Raw genomic sequence first — 18,578 nt, 5'->3', positions numbered from 1 at the left:
TAATTAATACAGCACTTGGTTCTCCAACTGCAGACCTGGGTACTCGGCATGATGGGCAAATCCTGATCTTAAAATGAGCCCAGCAAATATTGTGACTTCCCTGGGGGCAATTCGGTGTATTTGGTGGGTGCCTCTTGGTAAAATTGCTGATTCCTCTCTTCTTGGCTTCCCCAGGTGGGTTCTTTCTTCATGATTAACTTGTGCCTGGTTGTGATAGCAACACAGTTTTCTGAAACAAAGCAGCGGGAGAACCAGCTGATGAAGGAGCAGCGTGCCCGCTACCTCTCCAACGACAGCACAATCGCCAGCTTCTCGGAGCCGGGCAGCTGCTACGATGAGCTTCTCAAATATATCTGCCACATCTTCAGGAAGGTAAAGCGGCGGACGTTACGTCTGTACAACAACTGGCAGAGCAAGCGCCGGAAAAAGGTGAACCCCAACAGCGCCCCCAATGGGCAAAGCCGCAGAAGCAAAAAACGCATCACCTCCATCCACCACCTCATCCACCACCATCACCACCATCACCACCACTACCACATCAGCAATGGGAGCCCTCAGGGGCTACGTTCCAACCCTGAGATCTGTGACCTGGAGCTGAAGGTCATGAAGTCTGGGAGCCAACTGATGCTTCCGTCTCCATCTCCCAACCTGCATAGCCCTCCTCCTCATCTGGATTCAGAGTCTGTCCATAGCATTTACCATGCTGACTGCCACGTCGAAGGACCGCAGGTGAAATGCAAGTCTTCCAATGCCACTGCAAGTATTAAACTGACCGCTGGGCTCACCACCAACCATGGAAATATGAATTATCCAACCATCTTGCCTTCTCCAGCTAGCAAAGCCAGTTCTGCCCCGGTACCCAAAGGGAAGAAAAGTGGCAGCAGCCCTGTGGCCATGGTTAATAGCCCAGTGAGTTTGAATGCAGCTCCTTTTGAGAAGCTCCGTCAACTGATGGGAGAACATGGTAAGGACAAAGGACTTGATGTCCTGCTTGGAATCAGTGGGCAAGGGGCAAATGGTCAGATGGGATTTGTAGGAAAGGGTCTTCAAGGGCTAACTAGAGCCCAATTTCATATCTTCATGGGAGCTCTGACCTTCCTTGTAACTGGGGATGGGTGAACCTCACAGGGGTCGGAGTTCAGGTTCAGGGTAGCCAAGCGCCCAAGAGTTTGCATGCTTGTCTAAAGCCCATCAGAATTAGCCCAACTTCTTGGTTCTGCGAAATGGAGGCTGAAGAGAGAACAGGCTTTGTATGGGCCCTATTGAAACCCAGAGGAAAGTAAAAATCCAGGGGAGAAAAAGTGAAGCCAGCACTTAGCTGTGGGCGAAGGGTCAGACTGGTTCTTAGTCGGTCAGAATCAGTTTGACCATTTCTCATGATGAGCCACAGTCCTCACTTAAGCTGGTGGGGAATCCTGGGTGGACTGCAGGGTTTGGGTCAATGAGACTGCATCAGGCTCTAGTGCAGCTGTAAATTTGAAGCCTTTCTCACCTGTCCCTCTCCCCTCTGATTTCCAGAAACTTGCGCCGGCCAAATTGGGTTCAGGGCAGGATGTACTTTGGGCTCCTATTTTATATTTGCTTGTTTGTGTTTTGACATATAAAATGCCCCCTTGCCCGCACTGAGACCTGCGGCAAATAAATGAAAAAATCAGGGATTGTTAATCATGGAGGCTGTATTGGGACAAGGGAGGGGAATGGATGAAATCTCCAGAGCAGTGACATGAGGACAAAGCCATTAAAGGTGAGGGGCACTAACTGGAGAGCAGATGAGCGCACACAGATTTCCTGAACAGTGTAAGCAGAGAAGCCAGGAATAAGGCAAGTTCTGGGCTGTACACTTTGTTATGCCCTGCCTTCTGCTGGCTGGCTGGTTTAAAGTATGCAGTGTGAATGCGCAGACAGCGAGTCCTAAGCAAGACTGACCGCCTCTTTCTCACTGCTACGAAACAAACAGCTTGTCGCTTTGCACCCAGAGAACAGTGTTTCCTGGAGTTTCCCTCTTCGCTCCCACCCAAAATGAAAATCCACTGCCTGGAATCCGGTCTCAGGGGTGGCAGTGATGAATGAGGATAGAATGGGCCTGGTGGCTTCGTTTATTTCTGATCTCCGGTCTTTTGTCCCTGACGTTACAAGCCGAATGCGAAACCCTCAGTCTCGCTCCTTGTCAGCCTCTGATGAACTGATTTATCAAAGTAAACCACTGCCTTTGGAGTAGTTTCTCTTGCTGTTCTGTGCATAACCCCTGGGCAGCTGGCTTCTAAGGAAAGCTTGGATGTCAGCTGTCTACGCTGCATGAGTTTCGCCCTGTGTGCAGACTGTATTGCACCTCTTTGGGGACGTTTCTCGAGGCTTTGGTTAAAAGGGAAGAGTCCACTTTACATGCTGCACCATTCCATGTGCTCATTCACAAGCCCAAAAGGGGACAGGAAAATGAATTTCCATACATGAAAAATAAAGATGGAAAGAGAAGAGACCCCAAACCCTGCTCTTGTGGGGTTCTGCTGTGCAGTGGGGAGCGGTATGGTTGCTATATGCTAGTACTCAACAGAGGGATGTGGGAGCAGCAGAACCACATAAGTCTAGATCCTCTAGTCTTCCCCTGTCTTCCGTTTTTCCCTGCACAGGGGAATGTGCTAGGCCTGCAAAGCCACTGCAGGCTCAGAGCTCTTTTAAATCAGGGAAACGACGGCATTAACGTTGAACATGCACATATCTTATGAACTCTTTCAACATACGTATCACTAATTGTACATTGTGTGTGGCCGCATTCAGCAGTGCTGACTCTCACGGTTTTATTGTGAGTTTCATAATATTTGTTGCTTTTCTTAAAACCCCAGCTGCTGGAATCATGGGATTATGAGAGACTTTTAGTTTCCTTTTTTTTAAAAAAAAACTGTGTCTAGCCCTCATCGTGGCAGAGAAAAGATGGAAAACGTGAACTCTAAAGTCTAAAATGACAAAAAGTAAATTAAAAGACCCCACGTTATTGTTTTTAAAATCTCGTGATTTCTAAGGCTTGGTCTACACTACCCCCCTAATTCGAACTAAGGTACGCAACTTCAGCTACGTGAATAACGTAGCTGAAGTCGAAGTACCTTAGTTCGAACTTACCTTGGTCCACACTCGGCAGGCAGGCTCCCCCGTCGACTCCGCGGTACTCCTGTCGTCGAGCTGGAGTACCGCAGTCGACGGCAAGCACTTCCGGGTTCGACTTATCGCGTCCAGACTAGACGTGATAAGTCGAACCCAGAACTTCGATTTCCAGCCGTCGAACTAGCTGGTAAGTGTAGCCAAGGCCTAAGTCAGTCTCGTGATTTTTAATGTTTGTGGTTGTCAATAGAGTTTATATTAATTCACGCATGTACACACGCAACTATTTAAACTAGTGATGTAGATGTTAAAAGAGTTCTAAGTATGTCTTGTGGGTCAGATTTAAGGTTGTTTGTGAAATATGTTGGGTGACTTTTTCCATGTCAACATTGTCTTTAACTGAATGCACAAATGGGTAAAGCTCATGAAATGATTTATATAAATTACCTTCACTGGACATTGGACACTTCCTCCCTTTTAAAATGCTCAGTGGCGGGAAGGGTTCATTGTAATATTCTTGTTGCTTATGCAAGGGTTTTATATTCATCATCGGCGTGGCCTTAACTCTATAAGTTAACGAAGGGTATAGTCTGAGCAGGGCTGGCTCCAGGTTTTCTACCGCCCCAATCGCGCCGCTGCATTCTTCAGCGGCAGTTCGGCAGCGGGTCCTTCACTCCCTCTCTTCCTCTTCAGAGGCACTTCCGTGGCAGCACAAAGAGGAAGAGAGGGACCCGCCGCCGAATTCCCACCGAAGACCTGGACGTGCCGCCCCAATATCGGACAGAGTGCCGCCCCTTTGTATTGGCCGCCCCAAGCACCTGCTTCCTTAGCTGATGCCTGGAGCCGGCACTGAGTGTGAGAATATGTATTTACTTTGAGATAAAAGCCCACGCTCCTGGAATTTGAAAGCAAAGAAACTGTTCCACGGCTGTTGCTTGAAACTCACAGTTCAAGCCGGAGGTTGGTCCTGCTGATGTGCACAAAGAGCCCGGTTCTCTGCTTTTATGTGAGATAAGGCAGTGCCAGATTCACCTTTCACTTACACCCATGTGAATTCAGTGACTTCACTGGATTTTAATTTGGCTCAGCATCCTTCAAAGACCTTGCTGTTAATAAGGCCATTAATAATAGTACCCTGTGTTTATAGAGGCCCTTTCAACCCTAAGGATACCAAAGCACTTTATTAACACATCATATCGTCTCTCGCTGAAGTGCAGCCCCTACAGGGTGGAACGCAGCAGCTGCTTGTCAGTGAACTGCAGAACAGTTGACAATACGAAGTAAAGAAGAGGGTTATCAGGCATCTCTTGGTCACTTGGAAGGAGGGTGTTTCTAGGGGGAAGGAAAGTCGAGTGGAATTCCCGGCGGAAATCCCTGGGACTCAAAGCCACCCAGTTGAGTGCATATCTACTCTTGCCGCCTCAGGTTCTAAATCTGATTTCCAGCTTGACCAGTCTAACGTCCAATCCCTATCCCATTGGTAGGGCGGCCACTCATGCAGCCCCAGAACACCGGACATTTTAGTACTTGCAGGAATGGTGTCGGCCTTCCCCCCCCTCCTCCCAGAGTGACCCCACCCTTACCAGTGTGAGGTCACACCACATGAGGGCGCCATTTTGAAGAGCACGCTGCCCCATCCCTCACATGCATGCCATCCTCCAGCTGTGAGACTGGACAAACCATTAAAAACGGGATTGTCCGGCTTAAAACTGGCTGAATGGCTTGCCTTACCCAGTGAGGGTGGAGGAGAGTAAGTGACAGAGGGAGGGGGGGATGGAGTGAGCGGGGGCGGGGCTTCATGCCAGGGGTGGAGTCTTGTGGAAGGGGCAGAAAAGGGGGTGGGACAAGGGTATTCGATTGTGTGCGATTAGAAAGTTAGCAACCCTACTTGAAGGTGGAGGCGGACAGCAGTTGTGTGGGTTTGGAGAGGCCTTGAAATGGGAAGAAAGGGAGGTGGCCCCCTTCTACACCATCACCCCAAGAAATATTTGCAGGGCTGGAGAGGCACCTTAGCAAGGCAGGGAAAGGAGTATTTAAATTGATCCATTTATGCAAGAGCTTCATAGCCCCTAGTTCCCTCTACTAGCCACTGCTGGAGACCAATAATTCCACCACTGCTGGTCCTTGCTTCAAAAAACAGAGCGTGGCGCTACGCCACGGTGTCTCACGCCTGCTGAGAAGTGGCTCCAGCCTGTGCTCAGCGACGGACCCACGCTAGATCCCTGCCCCATGCTGGAGGGATTAGACACTGAAGCCAGTTGGTGAGCTCCATCTGGCATTCCTGGCTTCCAGCTCAATCGGAATAGTCCAAAGGGCTGCCTCACTTATCCCCCTGCACCTTCCCAGCCGGCAAGAAGGAGCAGAGTGGAATCCAATCCTGGCAAGCGATGTGCAAAACAGAAACCCTTGAAGGATAATTGCATGCATCAGCAAGGCATTAAGTGCCGGGGAGCTCACAGTCCTGTCTGAGAAAGGGGCCTGGTGTCTCGAGAAGGGATGTGATTGGGGGAGCGTATTGTCTCTTTTTGTGCTGTGGAATTGAGCAAAATGAAGTACAGCCTGTTCCTAAGAGTGCTTGTGCCCTGCAATGCTGTGAGGTTGTTGGAGCAGGCAGCCAAGGAGACTCTGGTGCTCTGAAGACATCTGCGGCGCCAGTGTTTTTTGTATCATTTTTAACACTTCGATAGCATTTAGGAGGTACAAGCCCTGTGCTCTAGCATGCGTACTTCTGAAGCAGCTGCTTAGTCATTTCTCCTTGGATCTGCTTGTGCATTTCTAAATCATTGTGTAAATTAGCAAAGAGAGGAGCTGACGTGGCCTAGTGTGTGGAGTCAGGGGGAGAGGGAAAATACCTCTGACCTCTTGGGATCTTTGGCATGATGACCAGAAATCTCCAGAGAACCCATTCTCCTGAGGTGATCAGCCCAGTTTTGCAGGCCTGTGATTTCTGGGTAAGGTTCAGTGAAGCAGCCAGTCTTTCAATTTCTCATTGTAACCCAACTTTCAGACCTTGTGAGTGAAGCGATGGCTTTTTCTGTAACCTCCTGGAGTATTAGACAGCAGGGGTCTAAATCATGACTGTAATACTGCTGTGATGCTCTTGTCTTTTAGGCCCACAACCATTATTGTCTGATGGCTCTTGGGTGGCTTCTGTGAAATGAGTTGGTGGGTCGCAGTCTTTTTCCCAGTGGAGAAGGCCAAGCTCTTCAAACATGACTAGTGACTTTGGTGCCCAACTTGAGGGACTTCACAAGGGCCTTGAAGAAAGGGCCCTTGAAGATCAGGCTCCTTTATGGTGTCTCCGGGCAGGCACCCAAAATCACTAGACGCTGCTGAAAGTCTCGTCTGCATCCCCAAAACCAGCGGTTAGCCCCTTTCTTGGCAGACTCAGCACACAGGCCACTGTCTGAGCATGTTCAGGAGCTCAACTACCCTCTTCCCTCCAAGCTGATCCCTTCCCACCAAGCACGATGTGGAGGAGGGGAGCGTTACCGCGCAGTGGCCTGCCCTGTATGTATTTGACTCTTGCACAGGAGTCTGGATCAGGTTCCATTCGGGTGAAGGTTCAGGTCAATTCTCAATTCATCTCCGTTGGCTCATTGCGTTGGTCGGTAAAGACCTCCTGGCTGGGCACATCCTCTCCATGCTGGGTAGGCAGCACCGCCACCGTGCCCAGCTTCTGGGAGGGCTGCCAACTTTTCTCCTCACACCAGCAAACGCTGTTACAGATTGGATTAAAAAATCCAGCCCCGGCCTGCCTGTTCGAAATAGCCACAACTCCCGCTGTGCCGTGACGGCAAGAAATTCAAATGAACGTTTCAAAAAAGCTTGAAAGGCAAGGAGGGGTGAGGAGACATCAAAGCAGCCACTGCTGAGATGTTTAATCTATAGCCGTCCTTGTTCCCCCAGTGCCCTTCCCCCCACCTTGTTATCGGAATTGAAAGGTCCTCTAAATCTGGCATAACTTTCAGGCAGCACTAGGGTCGCCATTAATGATGATAGACCATTGGGTTTAATCCAAGTGAATGGAACGTGTGCACTGTGCCACTCAATTGTAACAGAGTGCAAAGAGATCACCGTGTGCTGGGGGAGGATGGCCCTATCTAGGGCTAGACAGCCGAAGCAAGGAAGCTAAGGGATACTTGTGGAACTTGAAGGAGGGGAGACAGGGATAAAAGGGGAGACTATGGAAAATATTGGACCAAATTAGAGGCAGTTATAGAGATTTGAAGGCCAGAAGGGAGCGTTATGAGCACCCAGTCTGACCTCCTGAATGGCACGGGCTGAAGAACCTTCCCCAGTGAGTCTAGCATCAAGCCCGTGATGTCTGGTGGAGCTAGAGCAGATCCATCACGTTTGTTATAAGATGACATGTCCATGGAAAACAGGAGATTTGGGGAGTAAGGTGGGAGTTAATTCCACTGCTGATCCTGTGCATGTCCCTTGGTTGTAGGTCTGTGTAGGACTTCCAGCAGGCTGTCGGGTTTGAACGTGCCGTGCCCTCTGCCCAGCCCCCAGCCCAGCATCCTGACCTGTGAACTCCAGAACTGCCCCTACTGTGCTAACATTCTGGAGGATCCCGAGTTTGAGTTCAGCGAGTCCGACAGCTACGACTCTGACAACAACGGCGTCTACGAATTCACGCAGGACCTGAGGCACGGAGACCAGAGAGATCAGATCCAGCAGCAGAGGAATAAGAAGAGGAAGAAGAAGAAACCAAAGGAGAGGAATAAAGTCGCTAGACTTTGGGTGGCTTTTGGCAACAAGCTGAAAAGGATTGTGGAGAGCAAGTATTTCAACCGTGGGATTATGATCGCCATTCTGATCAACACGCTGAGCATGGGAATCGAGTATCACGAGCAGGTGAGTAAACTCACCCCAATGACCACTGCTTTCCTTTTCTTTGTTGGGCTGCGTGTGCTGCTTTGCATAGAAAGGAAACGAACTCACACAGCTGGGATTTTGAGTTTTAGAGTCTGAGCGTGAACGGCTCACGTGATCTAGATCAAGCGCTGCTTACAGACACTGGTAACGGGAGTGGTTTCTGAATAGTGAATACATGCAAGGGAATTGTCAGCTGGGAACAGAAAATAAGGGCACGGGTCAGAGCCATCAAACCATGGGCGGCGGGTATCAAAGGCCAGGGCAGGCTAAGCCTCCCCTAGACCAGGCCGTGGCCCCACCCATGTTCCTCCCCAAGGCCCCGCCTCTCTACCCGGAAGCCAGTGAGGGCTCAGCTCCAGCCGGCAGCCTGGAGGTTGGGCCCGCCAGCAATCAGGAGCTGGGGCTGCCCTGGGCAGCTCAGGCCAGCCCAGGGGTTGGGCCAGAGGGTCAGGCTGGTGCTGGGGCCAACGGCTCGGCCTGGAGCTCAGTGGCAGGGGGGTATTGGGCTCCTCCAGCGGTGTGGGGGGGATTGGGCTCCTCCAGTGGCAGGGCTGGCGGGGTTAGCCTTCCTGAAGTGGGGATTAACCCACCACCCATGCTTCAAACCATTATGCAGACGCTTAACTTCCTGCATATGAGTCAACTTGCCGATGGCAAGTGTATACACATGTACAATGGTTTGCAGGATCGGGGTCTGAATTCATGGAATAAATTATCCTGTTCCTCAAATGCGTGAATTGTTCCACTGCAAAGTGTCACCTATCCCTGGCCGAGATGGTATGCTGTGAAAGACCGTCTGCATTTGAAACGTGACTCTGGGTTTTTCTAGTGGATGATAGAATCTGGGAGAAATTCATTTTGTAACACGACTCACCAGTGCACAAGTTTGCTTCTGTGCATTGACCTAAAAAACAAAACTCCGAAGTCCACTGTTATGCCAGGCCAAAACCAAGGAGCCAGTTTCTACTTTGTTCGTTGTGGGAGGACTCTTTGTTCAACCCCACGAGTTGAATTTGATCTCCTAGGGCACAAGGTGATGTCTTGTAGGTGTTTGGAGGCAGGAAGAAAATTCATTCTGTTCAGACTAACCCTGGGAACAGCATGATGTCAAGAAACAGCATTTGCCACTGAGGGTGGTGTGTCGTCCTCACTGTAGCTTGGCTGGAGCTGAAGGACAGTGAGATGAGAGAGATGAGTCATCTAAAGATCTTTCAGGCAGGTCACTGTATGGGAACCTGCTCTTTTCTGAGTCTTCTTGGAAAAACTGGTTAACCAGCTATTTTACAAATGACGTGCTCTGAATTTTCTCGGCAAAGTGCAGAAAACGCCACCCTGTGATTTGGAGAGGAATTTGAGTGCTAATTTTCTAAGTGGCAAATGATTCACAGTGTCCCATCGAAAGCGCTCCCATACTGCATGCTGCAGAACCATGAACATATTCTGCAGCCCAAGGTTATTAACCGGGAAATTATCCCTGTCACCACTAAAATCTGCTTACTCAGAAATGACGAGGAGAGGCAGTACAGGGTAGGGGTGGAGCTTTGCGGTGGGGGCACTTAAGCGTATGCACATAATGGGGGGGCAAGGTTCTTTGTGTTCTCTTCTCCATCACTGCCCCTTGTTTGTGGTCCCACATAGAGCCAGAACCCATCAGTCCCTACAAGTTCCGCCTTGTTATTTTTTTTCACCTATGTCTGTTTGCAAAACCCATGTCATTTATTGTGTGTTACTGTGTATGATTTCCCCCATCTCTGTTTGCAAAGCCCATGTCATGATTTAGGTGTCTTCTCTGAAGATCAATTCTTAACTAAAACAACCTGACTAGCAACCCTACAATAATAAACCAATTCTTGTCTGCAACAGAGGAAGGCCAAAATAAAAAAAAAAAAAAAGGTGGGGGGGGGGCAAAGAAATGAATATCAAGGGCAGATTTTTGTCTGATAAATTGTTCAACAAGAAGTTTTAAAATTAGGAAATACACCTAGACAGTCTCCTTTGAATAGAGCTGTTTATTCATTGGGAAGGCTGTGTTTCAGCAGGGATACTTTGTCAGGCAGATAAAACTTCCAGTCCCTAGATACTCTGGTGACAGAGGATAACCTAAGCTAGACAGCCTATGGTGAGCAAGCACAGGGTTTCATAGAATATCAGGGTTGTAAGGGACCTTAGGAGATCATCTAGTCCAACCCCTTGCTCAAAGCAGGGCCAATCCCCAGACAGATTTTTATCCCAGTTCCCTAAATGGCCCCCTCAAGGATTGAACTCATAACCCTGGGTTTAGCAGGCCAATGCTCAAACCACTGAGCTATCCCTCCCCCCATGGAGCCTGTGCCCCATCACTTATAAAAGGTAGATTGTGATAATTAAGTCCTTGTTCCTAAGAAAGTAAAACTCTGTGGGTTTATTTTGGATTCCAGATTTGCTTAAACTGTCTTAAAGCCAATGGTAATAAAAGATTTTTAAGTTTTTGGCTAAAGATCTCCAGACTCCAGCCAGTTTTGCTCCTAGCCACTGGCCAACTTGGGTGCAATAAAAAGGAAGAATTTTGAAGGAAAACCCTGTAAACGTTCCTGCACATGCCTGACTGTGAAAAGCCTAATGCCTCTGGTGCACTGCAAGGATGACAGATGGCTGAGCTGTCAGACCAAGCTTCTAAGCACCTCAACCAGGCAGTCTGATATCAACAGGCTGGGCCCTGGGCCTTGCCTGGGGCCGGTACATGATGCTAAAGCAACAGGAAACAAAGTCAGACTCCTAAACTACCTGGCATGAAAGCCTTGGACTTTTGTTAGCAAAGCGTGGGTGATTTCAGAACCCAAGCCCTGTGAAAATTGGCTGTAGGATTCAGGACCAGAGACGCGTGTTTGGTGCAGAGACAAAGAGCAGTCGCCTTAGTGGAACTGACCATGGCTTTGGGCTGGGAGGAGATCTGGGAACGGATCGTTCTGGCTACCCCTCCCTCGCTGCCGTGAAAAATCAGTTCAATCCCAACTTGCTTGATTGCTCAGTGAAAGGTGCTGGCCCGGTGGCCCAGAGTGCCAGAACAGCTACGGCGTTGGTGACAGCGGCAGCAACGGCGTGAGTTTTCCCCAGGTTGCTACTGGGCCTCTGCCGTACCCGAAGATGCCAAGACGGTTATCCCACCCCCACTAGAGCACAGGGGAGGAGGACAGTCTGCATATAAAACTACTCTATAGAATCTGCTGCCGAGCGTCTCCTCTGCTAGGGAGTGCTGGAACACAGTGGCAATTATGGGGGGCAAGGTCTCCTAGCCCTGGGGATGCAGGAGGAAGGGGGGTACAGTTATAGGGCGCAGGAGCAGTTCCTGCCTACGCTCTGCTCTGCTGACTTCCCTCCAGGTTACATGGTTGCGGCTCGTCCCAGTGCCGCTGCACCGAAGCATGAGCCACAGAAGGGACTTGGGAGAGCAACTGTGGCTTTGAACAGTAGTCACTCCCCGTTAGGTCACTGCATGGGACCCCAAAGTGTCTCCAGGGGACAGTGCCGTAGAGCCCAGACGCTCCCGGCCCTGAAACTCGACAGAGCCCTTCAGGGCCACCCAGAGGGGGGGGCAAGTGGGGCAATTTGCCCCAGGCCCCCACGAGAGTTTTTCGGGGCCCCTGGAGCGAGGTCCTTCACTCGCTCCGGGGGCCCTGGAAAACTCTTACGGTGCCCGGGCTCCCGGAGCTTCTTCCGCTCCGGGTCTTCGGTGGCGGGGGGTCCTTCCGCCCCAGGACCCGCCGCCGAGCGCCGTGAAGACCCGAGGCGGGGGGTCCTTCCGCCCCAGGACCCGCCGCCAAAGCGCCGGGTCTTCAGGGGCAAGTCGGCGGTGGGAAGACCCCAGGCCCCCTGAATCCTCTGGACGGCCCTGGAGCCCTTTCCAGACAAAGCACAAGATGGAAGGGATTGTGCTGTGGGGAGGGAGGAGTGCTAGAGACACCAAATTCCCACACACCATCCCTTCAGCACAGACAGGGAGATCCACAGACCGAGGGATGCTCCAGGCCAAAGGGAAATCCCCCATCCTGAAGTGGCTTTCATGTTCAGGATGGACTCCTGGAAGAAGGCACTAGCCATCTGTGAACATGCAGCAAGGCTCCAGGATCACCTCCAAGAACCCTATTTGAAGGACTTTTCCCTCACCATGAAGGCCGGCACTTCTAGCTGAAACATCCTGTCTGAAGCACTTTTCAGTCAATGGTCTTGAATCCTGGATGTCACCTTCTCAGATTTCCTTAATGTGGACAGAGCTCTGACCAGCTCAGCCTCTAAGATCCCTTCAGCGCATGGCTGCTTTGTTGAGACAGCAGCTTATGTTAACCAGGCTCTGTGACACCCGGTGACAGTTGTCCATCAGGAACTGTTCTGAAACTAACTTCATTTGAACAGCCGTTGCCTTGACCTGGCTGGAGTTCAGGCAGTGACCACTTCTAAGTCCCACTGCTCATGTCACAAACCATCCATCCCCTTCACTGGTCTTTGTTTTTCACATCGTTAAAGAGCGTGTTAGCTTTCATTTCCTGGCATTTCAGTTCTGTGAAAACCATCAGAGGCTTTGCAGATGGATCGACAGGCGGTCCATGTTTTTATTGCACAATTATTCAAAGCCAAAGAATCGAGTCCTCTCGTTTGTACGTCCTGAAGAACATATGGCCTGCAAGATAAAACAATAATAGTCCTTTGCACTTCTGTAGTGCCTTTCATCCAAGGACTTCAAAGCACTCTGCAAACAGCTAAAGTCTCACCGCAGCCCCTGGAAGTTAGCAACTATTACTGTGCCGATTTTACAGATGTGGACATTGAGGCATGGAGAGGTTGTGATCTGCAGGGCTGGGACTAGAACCCAGGAGTCCTGACCCCTATTCTAATTACTATAAAAATGCCTTAAGTGCCACGATCATCCTGGGCGGTGAATGGACAGGACAAGAATTTGACTAGTTCTCTTGCTTTGTGTCTCAACCCTAACTGTACATCATATCCATTAGGGATGAGCCTGGACAAAAAACATCCAAATGTCCCCCAACTTTGGGACGGTGTCCAGATTTGAAATTTACCCCAAACTTCATCGCACACACTCCTCACCAGTGTTAATATGGCTGTTTTGCTACCTGTCTTGGAACTAGCCTCGTGAATGTACAACAGGCAGTTTCAATGTCTTCTAGCGCCAGAATTCCACCTTTCAGCTGGAATAGCCCTCGCTTAATAGATCCACTCTTCTTGAAAGCAGTGTAAGATTTAATGGCAGGATGGCCTCTTTAAGAAAGACATTGTTGGCCTTGAAGACAGTTAGAACTGGAGCTATTTGAGAGCCAAATAATAGAAACCAGCACGCAGCAGATAATTGGCAAAGTGTTTCTCTGGAACTTTAGTCATTATTTTGAATCCGATACTATGGCATAGCACATTCATGGGACTGGCTGACCCAGTTCTGTCTCTGCCTGTCTTATAACATGTGAATACTAATTAGGAGGTTACAGGATGCTGCTAGTTAGTGGCAACATGACTTGTATTTTACAGGTTAATTGGCTGCTTTGGATTTTATTCTATTTTTTTCACGCTTTATGTATTTATTTTTCTGCCTCCACCCTGAATAGGGACTCCGCCAGGTAGGGAAAGCAGGCACAGAGAAGATGGCAATCCTTGTATTATTATTATTACCAGCGTTTTCAATAAGGTGAATGCTTTGACTTGTACATTCTTCGTGACAGACAGCTCTTTGGTATACCCGAGCGCGTGCCTTTTTAAGCTGAGCTGCCAGTTCTGTCTCCAAAGCAACTAAGTACCCATGTAGTTTGCCTGACCCCTTCCCCAGGTCATTGTGGGGGATGACGAAGGGATGCACAGAACAAGTATGGCAGGTTCCAGGGTTTGTCTCTTAAAGTGTGTCTCTGCTCTGGAAAGTGAGTGTGGAACTGTGAACACCCTCTTACTCAATAGATATGCTCCCCATGAGGACCCAGAGTCCAGTATCTACTGACTTGAGTGGCCAATACAACTGATTACTCCGTTTTACTGCGGCTATTCCTGCAGGGCTGGCGAACCAATGGGAGAGTGAGCCGGACTCTGTTCCTTCTCTTGGACCATCAACGCAATGGTGAATGAAATTCCCATTTCAGGGGCAAGCTCTGTCCTCAGTTACACCTCTAACCCCGCAATGAAAACAGCCTGCTGTTGATGGTCCAGGAGAAGGAATAGGCTCATTCATCCCTTCAGCCCCACTGAGTTGCTCACCGTAGAAAACTGAGCGCAGAATTTGCCTCCAGGACCTTTTCTTGCTGCTGATGACAAGTGGGCAGCAAAGAACCCAGCTGGACTTCAAAGACCCAAGGTGAGTTTGCAGGGCTGACAATGCTAAACTGAGCCCATTTGATGTGGAGCCATCACATCAAATGGCACCTAGGGATGCTGTTTTATAGTCACTTTTCAGAGCAGAACTGCAAATTAATACTTGTTCCAAGCTTTTGCTCTTCCTCATGATCCTTTCGGTTGGCTTTATGAATTCTTGCTCTCATGGTGTGTTTCATTCAGAGAAGCTTGGTTTGGAGTAGTCAAGAGCCAGTCTTTAGTAAACATTCAACAGTCCATGTTCATTGCTATAGGCCAAATGTTAATTCAAAGCACCAGGCTAGCTCAGGTCTGTCTCCAAGAGTAGCAGTCACACCTCCTGACTGCCGTGTAGACATACCCATAGAGGCAGGGCCATTGTTCCTGCTTTGTGCGTCCAGTTGTAATTGGCCTTGATGGAGCTCCTTCTCACCCACTCTCTGACCGTTCTTTCTATATTAACCAGCCATCTGCGCTCACCCGCTTTCCACCCTCGGAGTTTTATGTTGTCGGTATAGTCTTTTTATTATTTTCTGTAAGAGTAATGGACCCTTCCATGCCTTGTGCCAGAAGGGAACAGCACCTCCACTGTGCAATTAAGCATCCAAGGGTTGGCATTCTGAGAGGTCACCAAGGAGAGCGTGTGTGTGAGGGGCCAATACCACCGAGCTCATTGTGGGTGGGCCTATGGAAGTTCAATTTGCAGATTGTCACTGGTTTCTACAAATGTATTCATTATTCTTAATGATTCCCTGCAGAATTCTGCAACCTCCTCATTGTTAGCCAGCTGTTCCCTTCAGCTATGCCTTGTTTGTAGTGTGTGATTGGTCGCATAAGTCACATGGTATTGTTTCTGCACTCTGATTGGATGACTGAAACTTTTTAAGCAAAAATGTATTGAAGGGTGAATAATGCACTTCCTAGTACAAATTTTCAGGTGGGTCTATAATCGGTGGCTCTCCGATACGCTCCAGTTTAATCTGAAGCAGTTGGGTTTGACGCAGGAGGTACTGAGTGATGTTCTCTGGGCTGTGTTATGCAGGAGGTCAGACTAGATGAATAAATGACAGAATGAATCCATCAAACAGTCATGCTCTATAAACAGAGGTTACGGCAATGGGAGTCCTGTGAGAACCTAGCCTGTAGGTAAAATAGCCAAACACTCACAAACAAAGAATACTATAACCCCGCAAATCACAGCAGAGAGAGCTTGCCAGCTGCATTTTGTCATGGAATCACTGTATTATTCAGGGGGACTGGACTCGATGACCTCTCAAGGTCCCTTCCAGTCCTAGAATCTATGAAACTTCAGACAGCGGTGTGACAGGGGGTTACGAGGCAGAGAGGTTTAGTGTAGTGGGTGGTGAGATGTTACTTTTATACCAGAGGAAATGTAAGATGAGGGCAGGCCTTTAATGAAGGTGGATCGTACAAACGAAGGACATGGTGTTGCATCTAATCCGCTGCTTATTGCACGTTGTCCACGAATAGATTTCACAGGCGAGTGGCGTTTGGGTCAATTAAGGAGGCCCCAGGGAGAGCACACTCCACCATCCGGAACAGATGTACCTGGTGCTCGTGTGTCTGAGAAATGAAGAAAAATGAGTCGAGGCTAGGAAAGGTTACATCCCATTGTTCATGGCTTGTAGAGTCTGTGAGCGGCACCGGAGAGATCACACCGCCTTCAGGCAGCCCTCAAAGCCTCCTGCCGTGCAGTGGGAGACCGGCACACAACTCGTTCTGTATCTCCTGCCAGCTATGTGGCTTTTTTTTTTTTTTTAAACTTCACACTAAAGCAAATTACCCTCATTCCGCATTCCTCCTTGTGTCTATGAAATGCAATCTGGCTGTCTGGAATAGTAATGTAATTACCTGAAGGCTTTGGGGAGGAAATGCAAATGAGCAAGGCAATCAACAAATGACTGGTGAAAATAATGCTTGCACCATACCAGCACTAGTAGGAATGCAATGACAGTGTGTACATGGCTTTAAAGTGCTGGGGAACTTGGAAAGGTATTTGGGGATCTAGTTGACTCAGGAGCCTGGTAACTGAAAAATGCAAATTATCTAAATTGTCCAGGGTTGGTTGGTTGGTTGTTTTCCTACAAAAAACCCTGAAAGTTTTCAAAGAAAAGGAAAAAGCTTTGATTTCATTGAAATTTTTCACTGAGGGGGAAAAATATATTTTTCCGCTCATCTCAGAGGAGAAGCCAAATGCAAAATATGCCCCAAAGATGGAGATACTCTCTTGCATCTCCCGATGGTTCCTCCAGCTAGTGATGCTGGTGGTGCTAGCCTATCCTATTCCGATTCTTAGACTGGTCCTTTCCTCCTGGCACCCAGGTGCTGTACAGAGTTAGCCTAATCTGCCTCTATACAGGTAGAGGATTTGAGTCTCCAAGACTATCAGTCTAGCACCTTTCATCAGCAAGAAATTCACTCCAGAAAAATAAACCAGTGTGTCTACTCCTGCCTCCACCTTGACTCATGACTCATGATTTTTGCTCAGGGTTTTAACCACATTTCTCCAGCTGTGACAATTTCAATGACTGAGATTTCCCAGAATTATGAATGTGGTTTTAAATGTCTCATTGAAACTTCCTTCAAAATCCTTCATCACAAGACTGAGATGCTTTTATAAATGATCTAGGTAAAAATGCATCTGAAATAAGTGAGACTTTGGCTTGACAATGAATGAGACTTGGCACATCTGCTTCAACTCTTTAAACCTCTTTTTGTTTTCTCTGTCTGACTGCTTAACTTTACTCTCCTAAAGGCGGATTGACACCCTATTTGGGAACATTACAGTGGGCACTGGATTAATAGCATCCACAATAACCAACACTGAAGCAGAGAATCTGCCACCAATGTTGCCGGGATGGGAAGCAGGGGGAGGAAAGGTGACTTGGCCTTTTATCCAAACTGAGTGCATCTCTGAGTCGTCTTCTCTCCTGCCTAATTGTCTTTGGGACTAAGAACCCTGCAAAATGAGATTAGCAGAATGAATTGGGAAGTCTTTACTGTAGTATCCCCTGATACCGAAAAGAGACAGGACTTGGGTGTAATTAACAAAGTGAACGGAGTCTGCTGGACACAGACAGACCCTGTAGTTCTCTCTGGCTCAAGTTCCCCAAGTGATGCACAGCTCGTGCTGTCTAGTGTAATTGTCAGTTTCCTTAATTCCTGGCCTGGACTCTGCAGTCATAGAATAGGTCATATAGGTGGATACCTTCCCCTCCCCCCCCCCCCCCCCCCCCCAAAAAAAGAATCCTGGATCCAAACTTCCCAGACACCTTCCTCCTCCACTTCCTCCCCTCCCAAGCAATCAGTTGCAGGTCCAGCCCATCTCAAAGCCAAATGAAAACCATAGAGAACTGCTCAATAGGGACGAAAATCAAAGTTACGATTTGCCCCTAAAGAGTTTGGAGCCAAAACGCCCACGGTCCCAGCCTCACGTATCCCTGATCTGGGTGTACAACAGTGGTGCAGTAACTCATAGGCAAGAACAGCTTGAAGTCGTTGGTTTAAAGCAATTTCTGCCAGAGCTTCAGAAAGTAGAATATGTTGCTGGGCAATTTGAGTCTTATTTAGAATGGCCGGTGGTATGTGGCCCAAACATTGTGCTGAATAATCCTCATTGCGCTGAAGTCTGGGTTGCACAGGGGATAGAGGAGTGCCCTGAATGTCCCAGAGCCGAGATGCTATCCTGTCCCTTTAACAGAAGCATGCTTATCGGTCACTGTATTGCAGAACAGCTGGGGTGCTCATGGGAGCAAAGAGCTGGGCCAGACGGATGCCAGAAATAAAATAGATAACAGAGAACTTTTTGGAGGTGGTGAGTCCAGTGAGAGCAACATGAGCCAAACGTGAGCGCTGTGGGCAGGCACCGGAATCCCTTGGTCGATGTCTAGCCCATCCCAAAACAGACGGCAAAGACCTCCAAAGGCTTGAATAACCATCCCCTCCCCCTTTCTCCTGCACCTCTCTCTCCCAGCCCGCTCCTCTGTCCTTGCTCCAGGCCCTGCTCCTTCCCGCTCGAATCCGCAGTGACTTCAGCCAGAAGTCCGCCAGAGTTACATTCCAGGCAGATATTACTGGCATAGCAGTAGGGTTGCCCCCATGCTGTAGCGGTGGGAATGCATCATTCTAGGATTTCCGGCTGCCCCTGCAGCTCTGGTAGGTGGGTTCCCACCATTCCCAGGAGTGAATTTATGACAGTGATGGACAGACTGAGATCGACAGACAGACATCAAGCCCATGACTTGTGGCTGGGGGAG

The 18,578-nt window shown here is 49.0% G+C and overlaps 1 protein-coding gene across 3 annotated transcripts in view; it reads left to right on the top strand.

Annotated features, from left to right (window-relative positions):
- The window catches only part of CACNA1H (calcium voltage-gated channel subunit alpha1 H), a 457,965-nt gene that overhangs the window by 320,673 nt on the left and 118,714 nt on the right, over positions 1-18,578 (top strand). For all 3 annotated transcript variants that reach the window (XM_008164759.4, XM_042853069.2, XM_042853068.2), the window contains exons 9-10: positions 175-964; positions 7,547-7,956. In XM_008164759.4, coding sequence (XP_008162981.2) covers positions 175-964; positions 7,547-7,956 — 1,200 coding nt within the window. The remainder of the gene's footprint in view (positions 1-174; positions 965-7,546; positions 7,957-18,578) is intronic.

This window comes from Chrysemys picta, chromosome 10, assembly GCF_011386835.1.
Source record: "Chrysemys picta bellii isolate R12L10 chromosome 10, ASM1138683v2, whole genome shotgun sequence".
Lineage (NCBI taxonomy): Eukaryota > Metazoa > Chordata > Testudines > Emydidae > Chrysemys > Chrysemys picta.
Note: the sequence above shows the minus strand (reverse complement) of the source record. Positions and strands in the feature narration are given on the sequence as shown.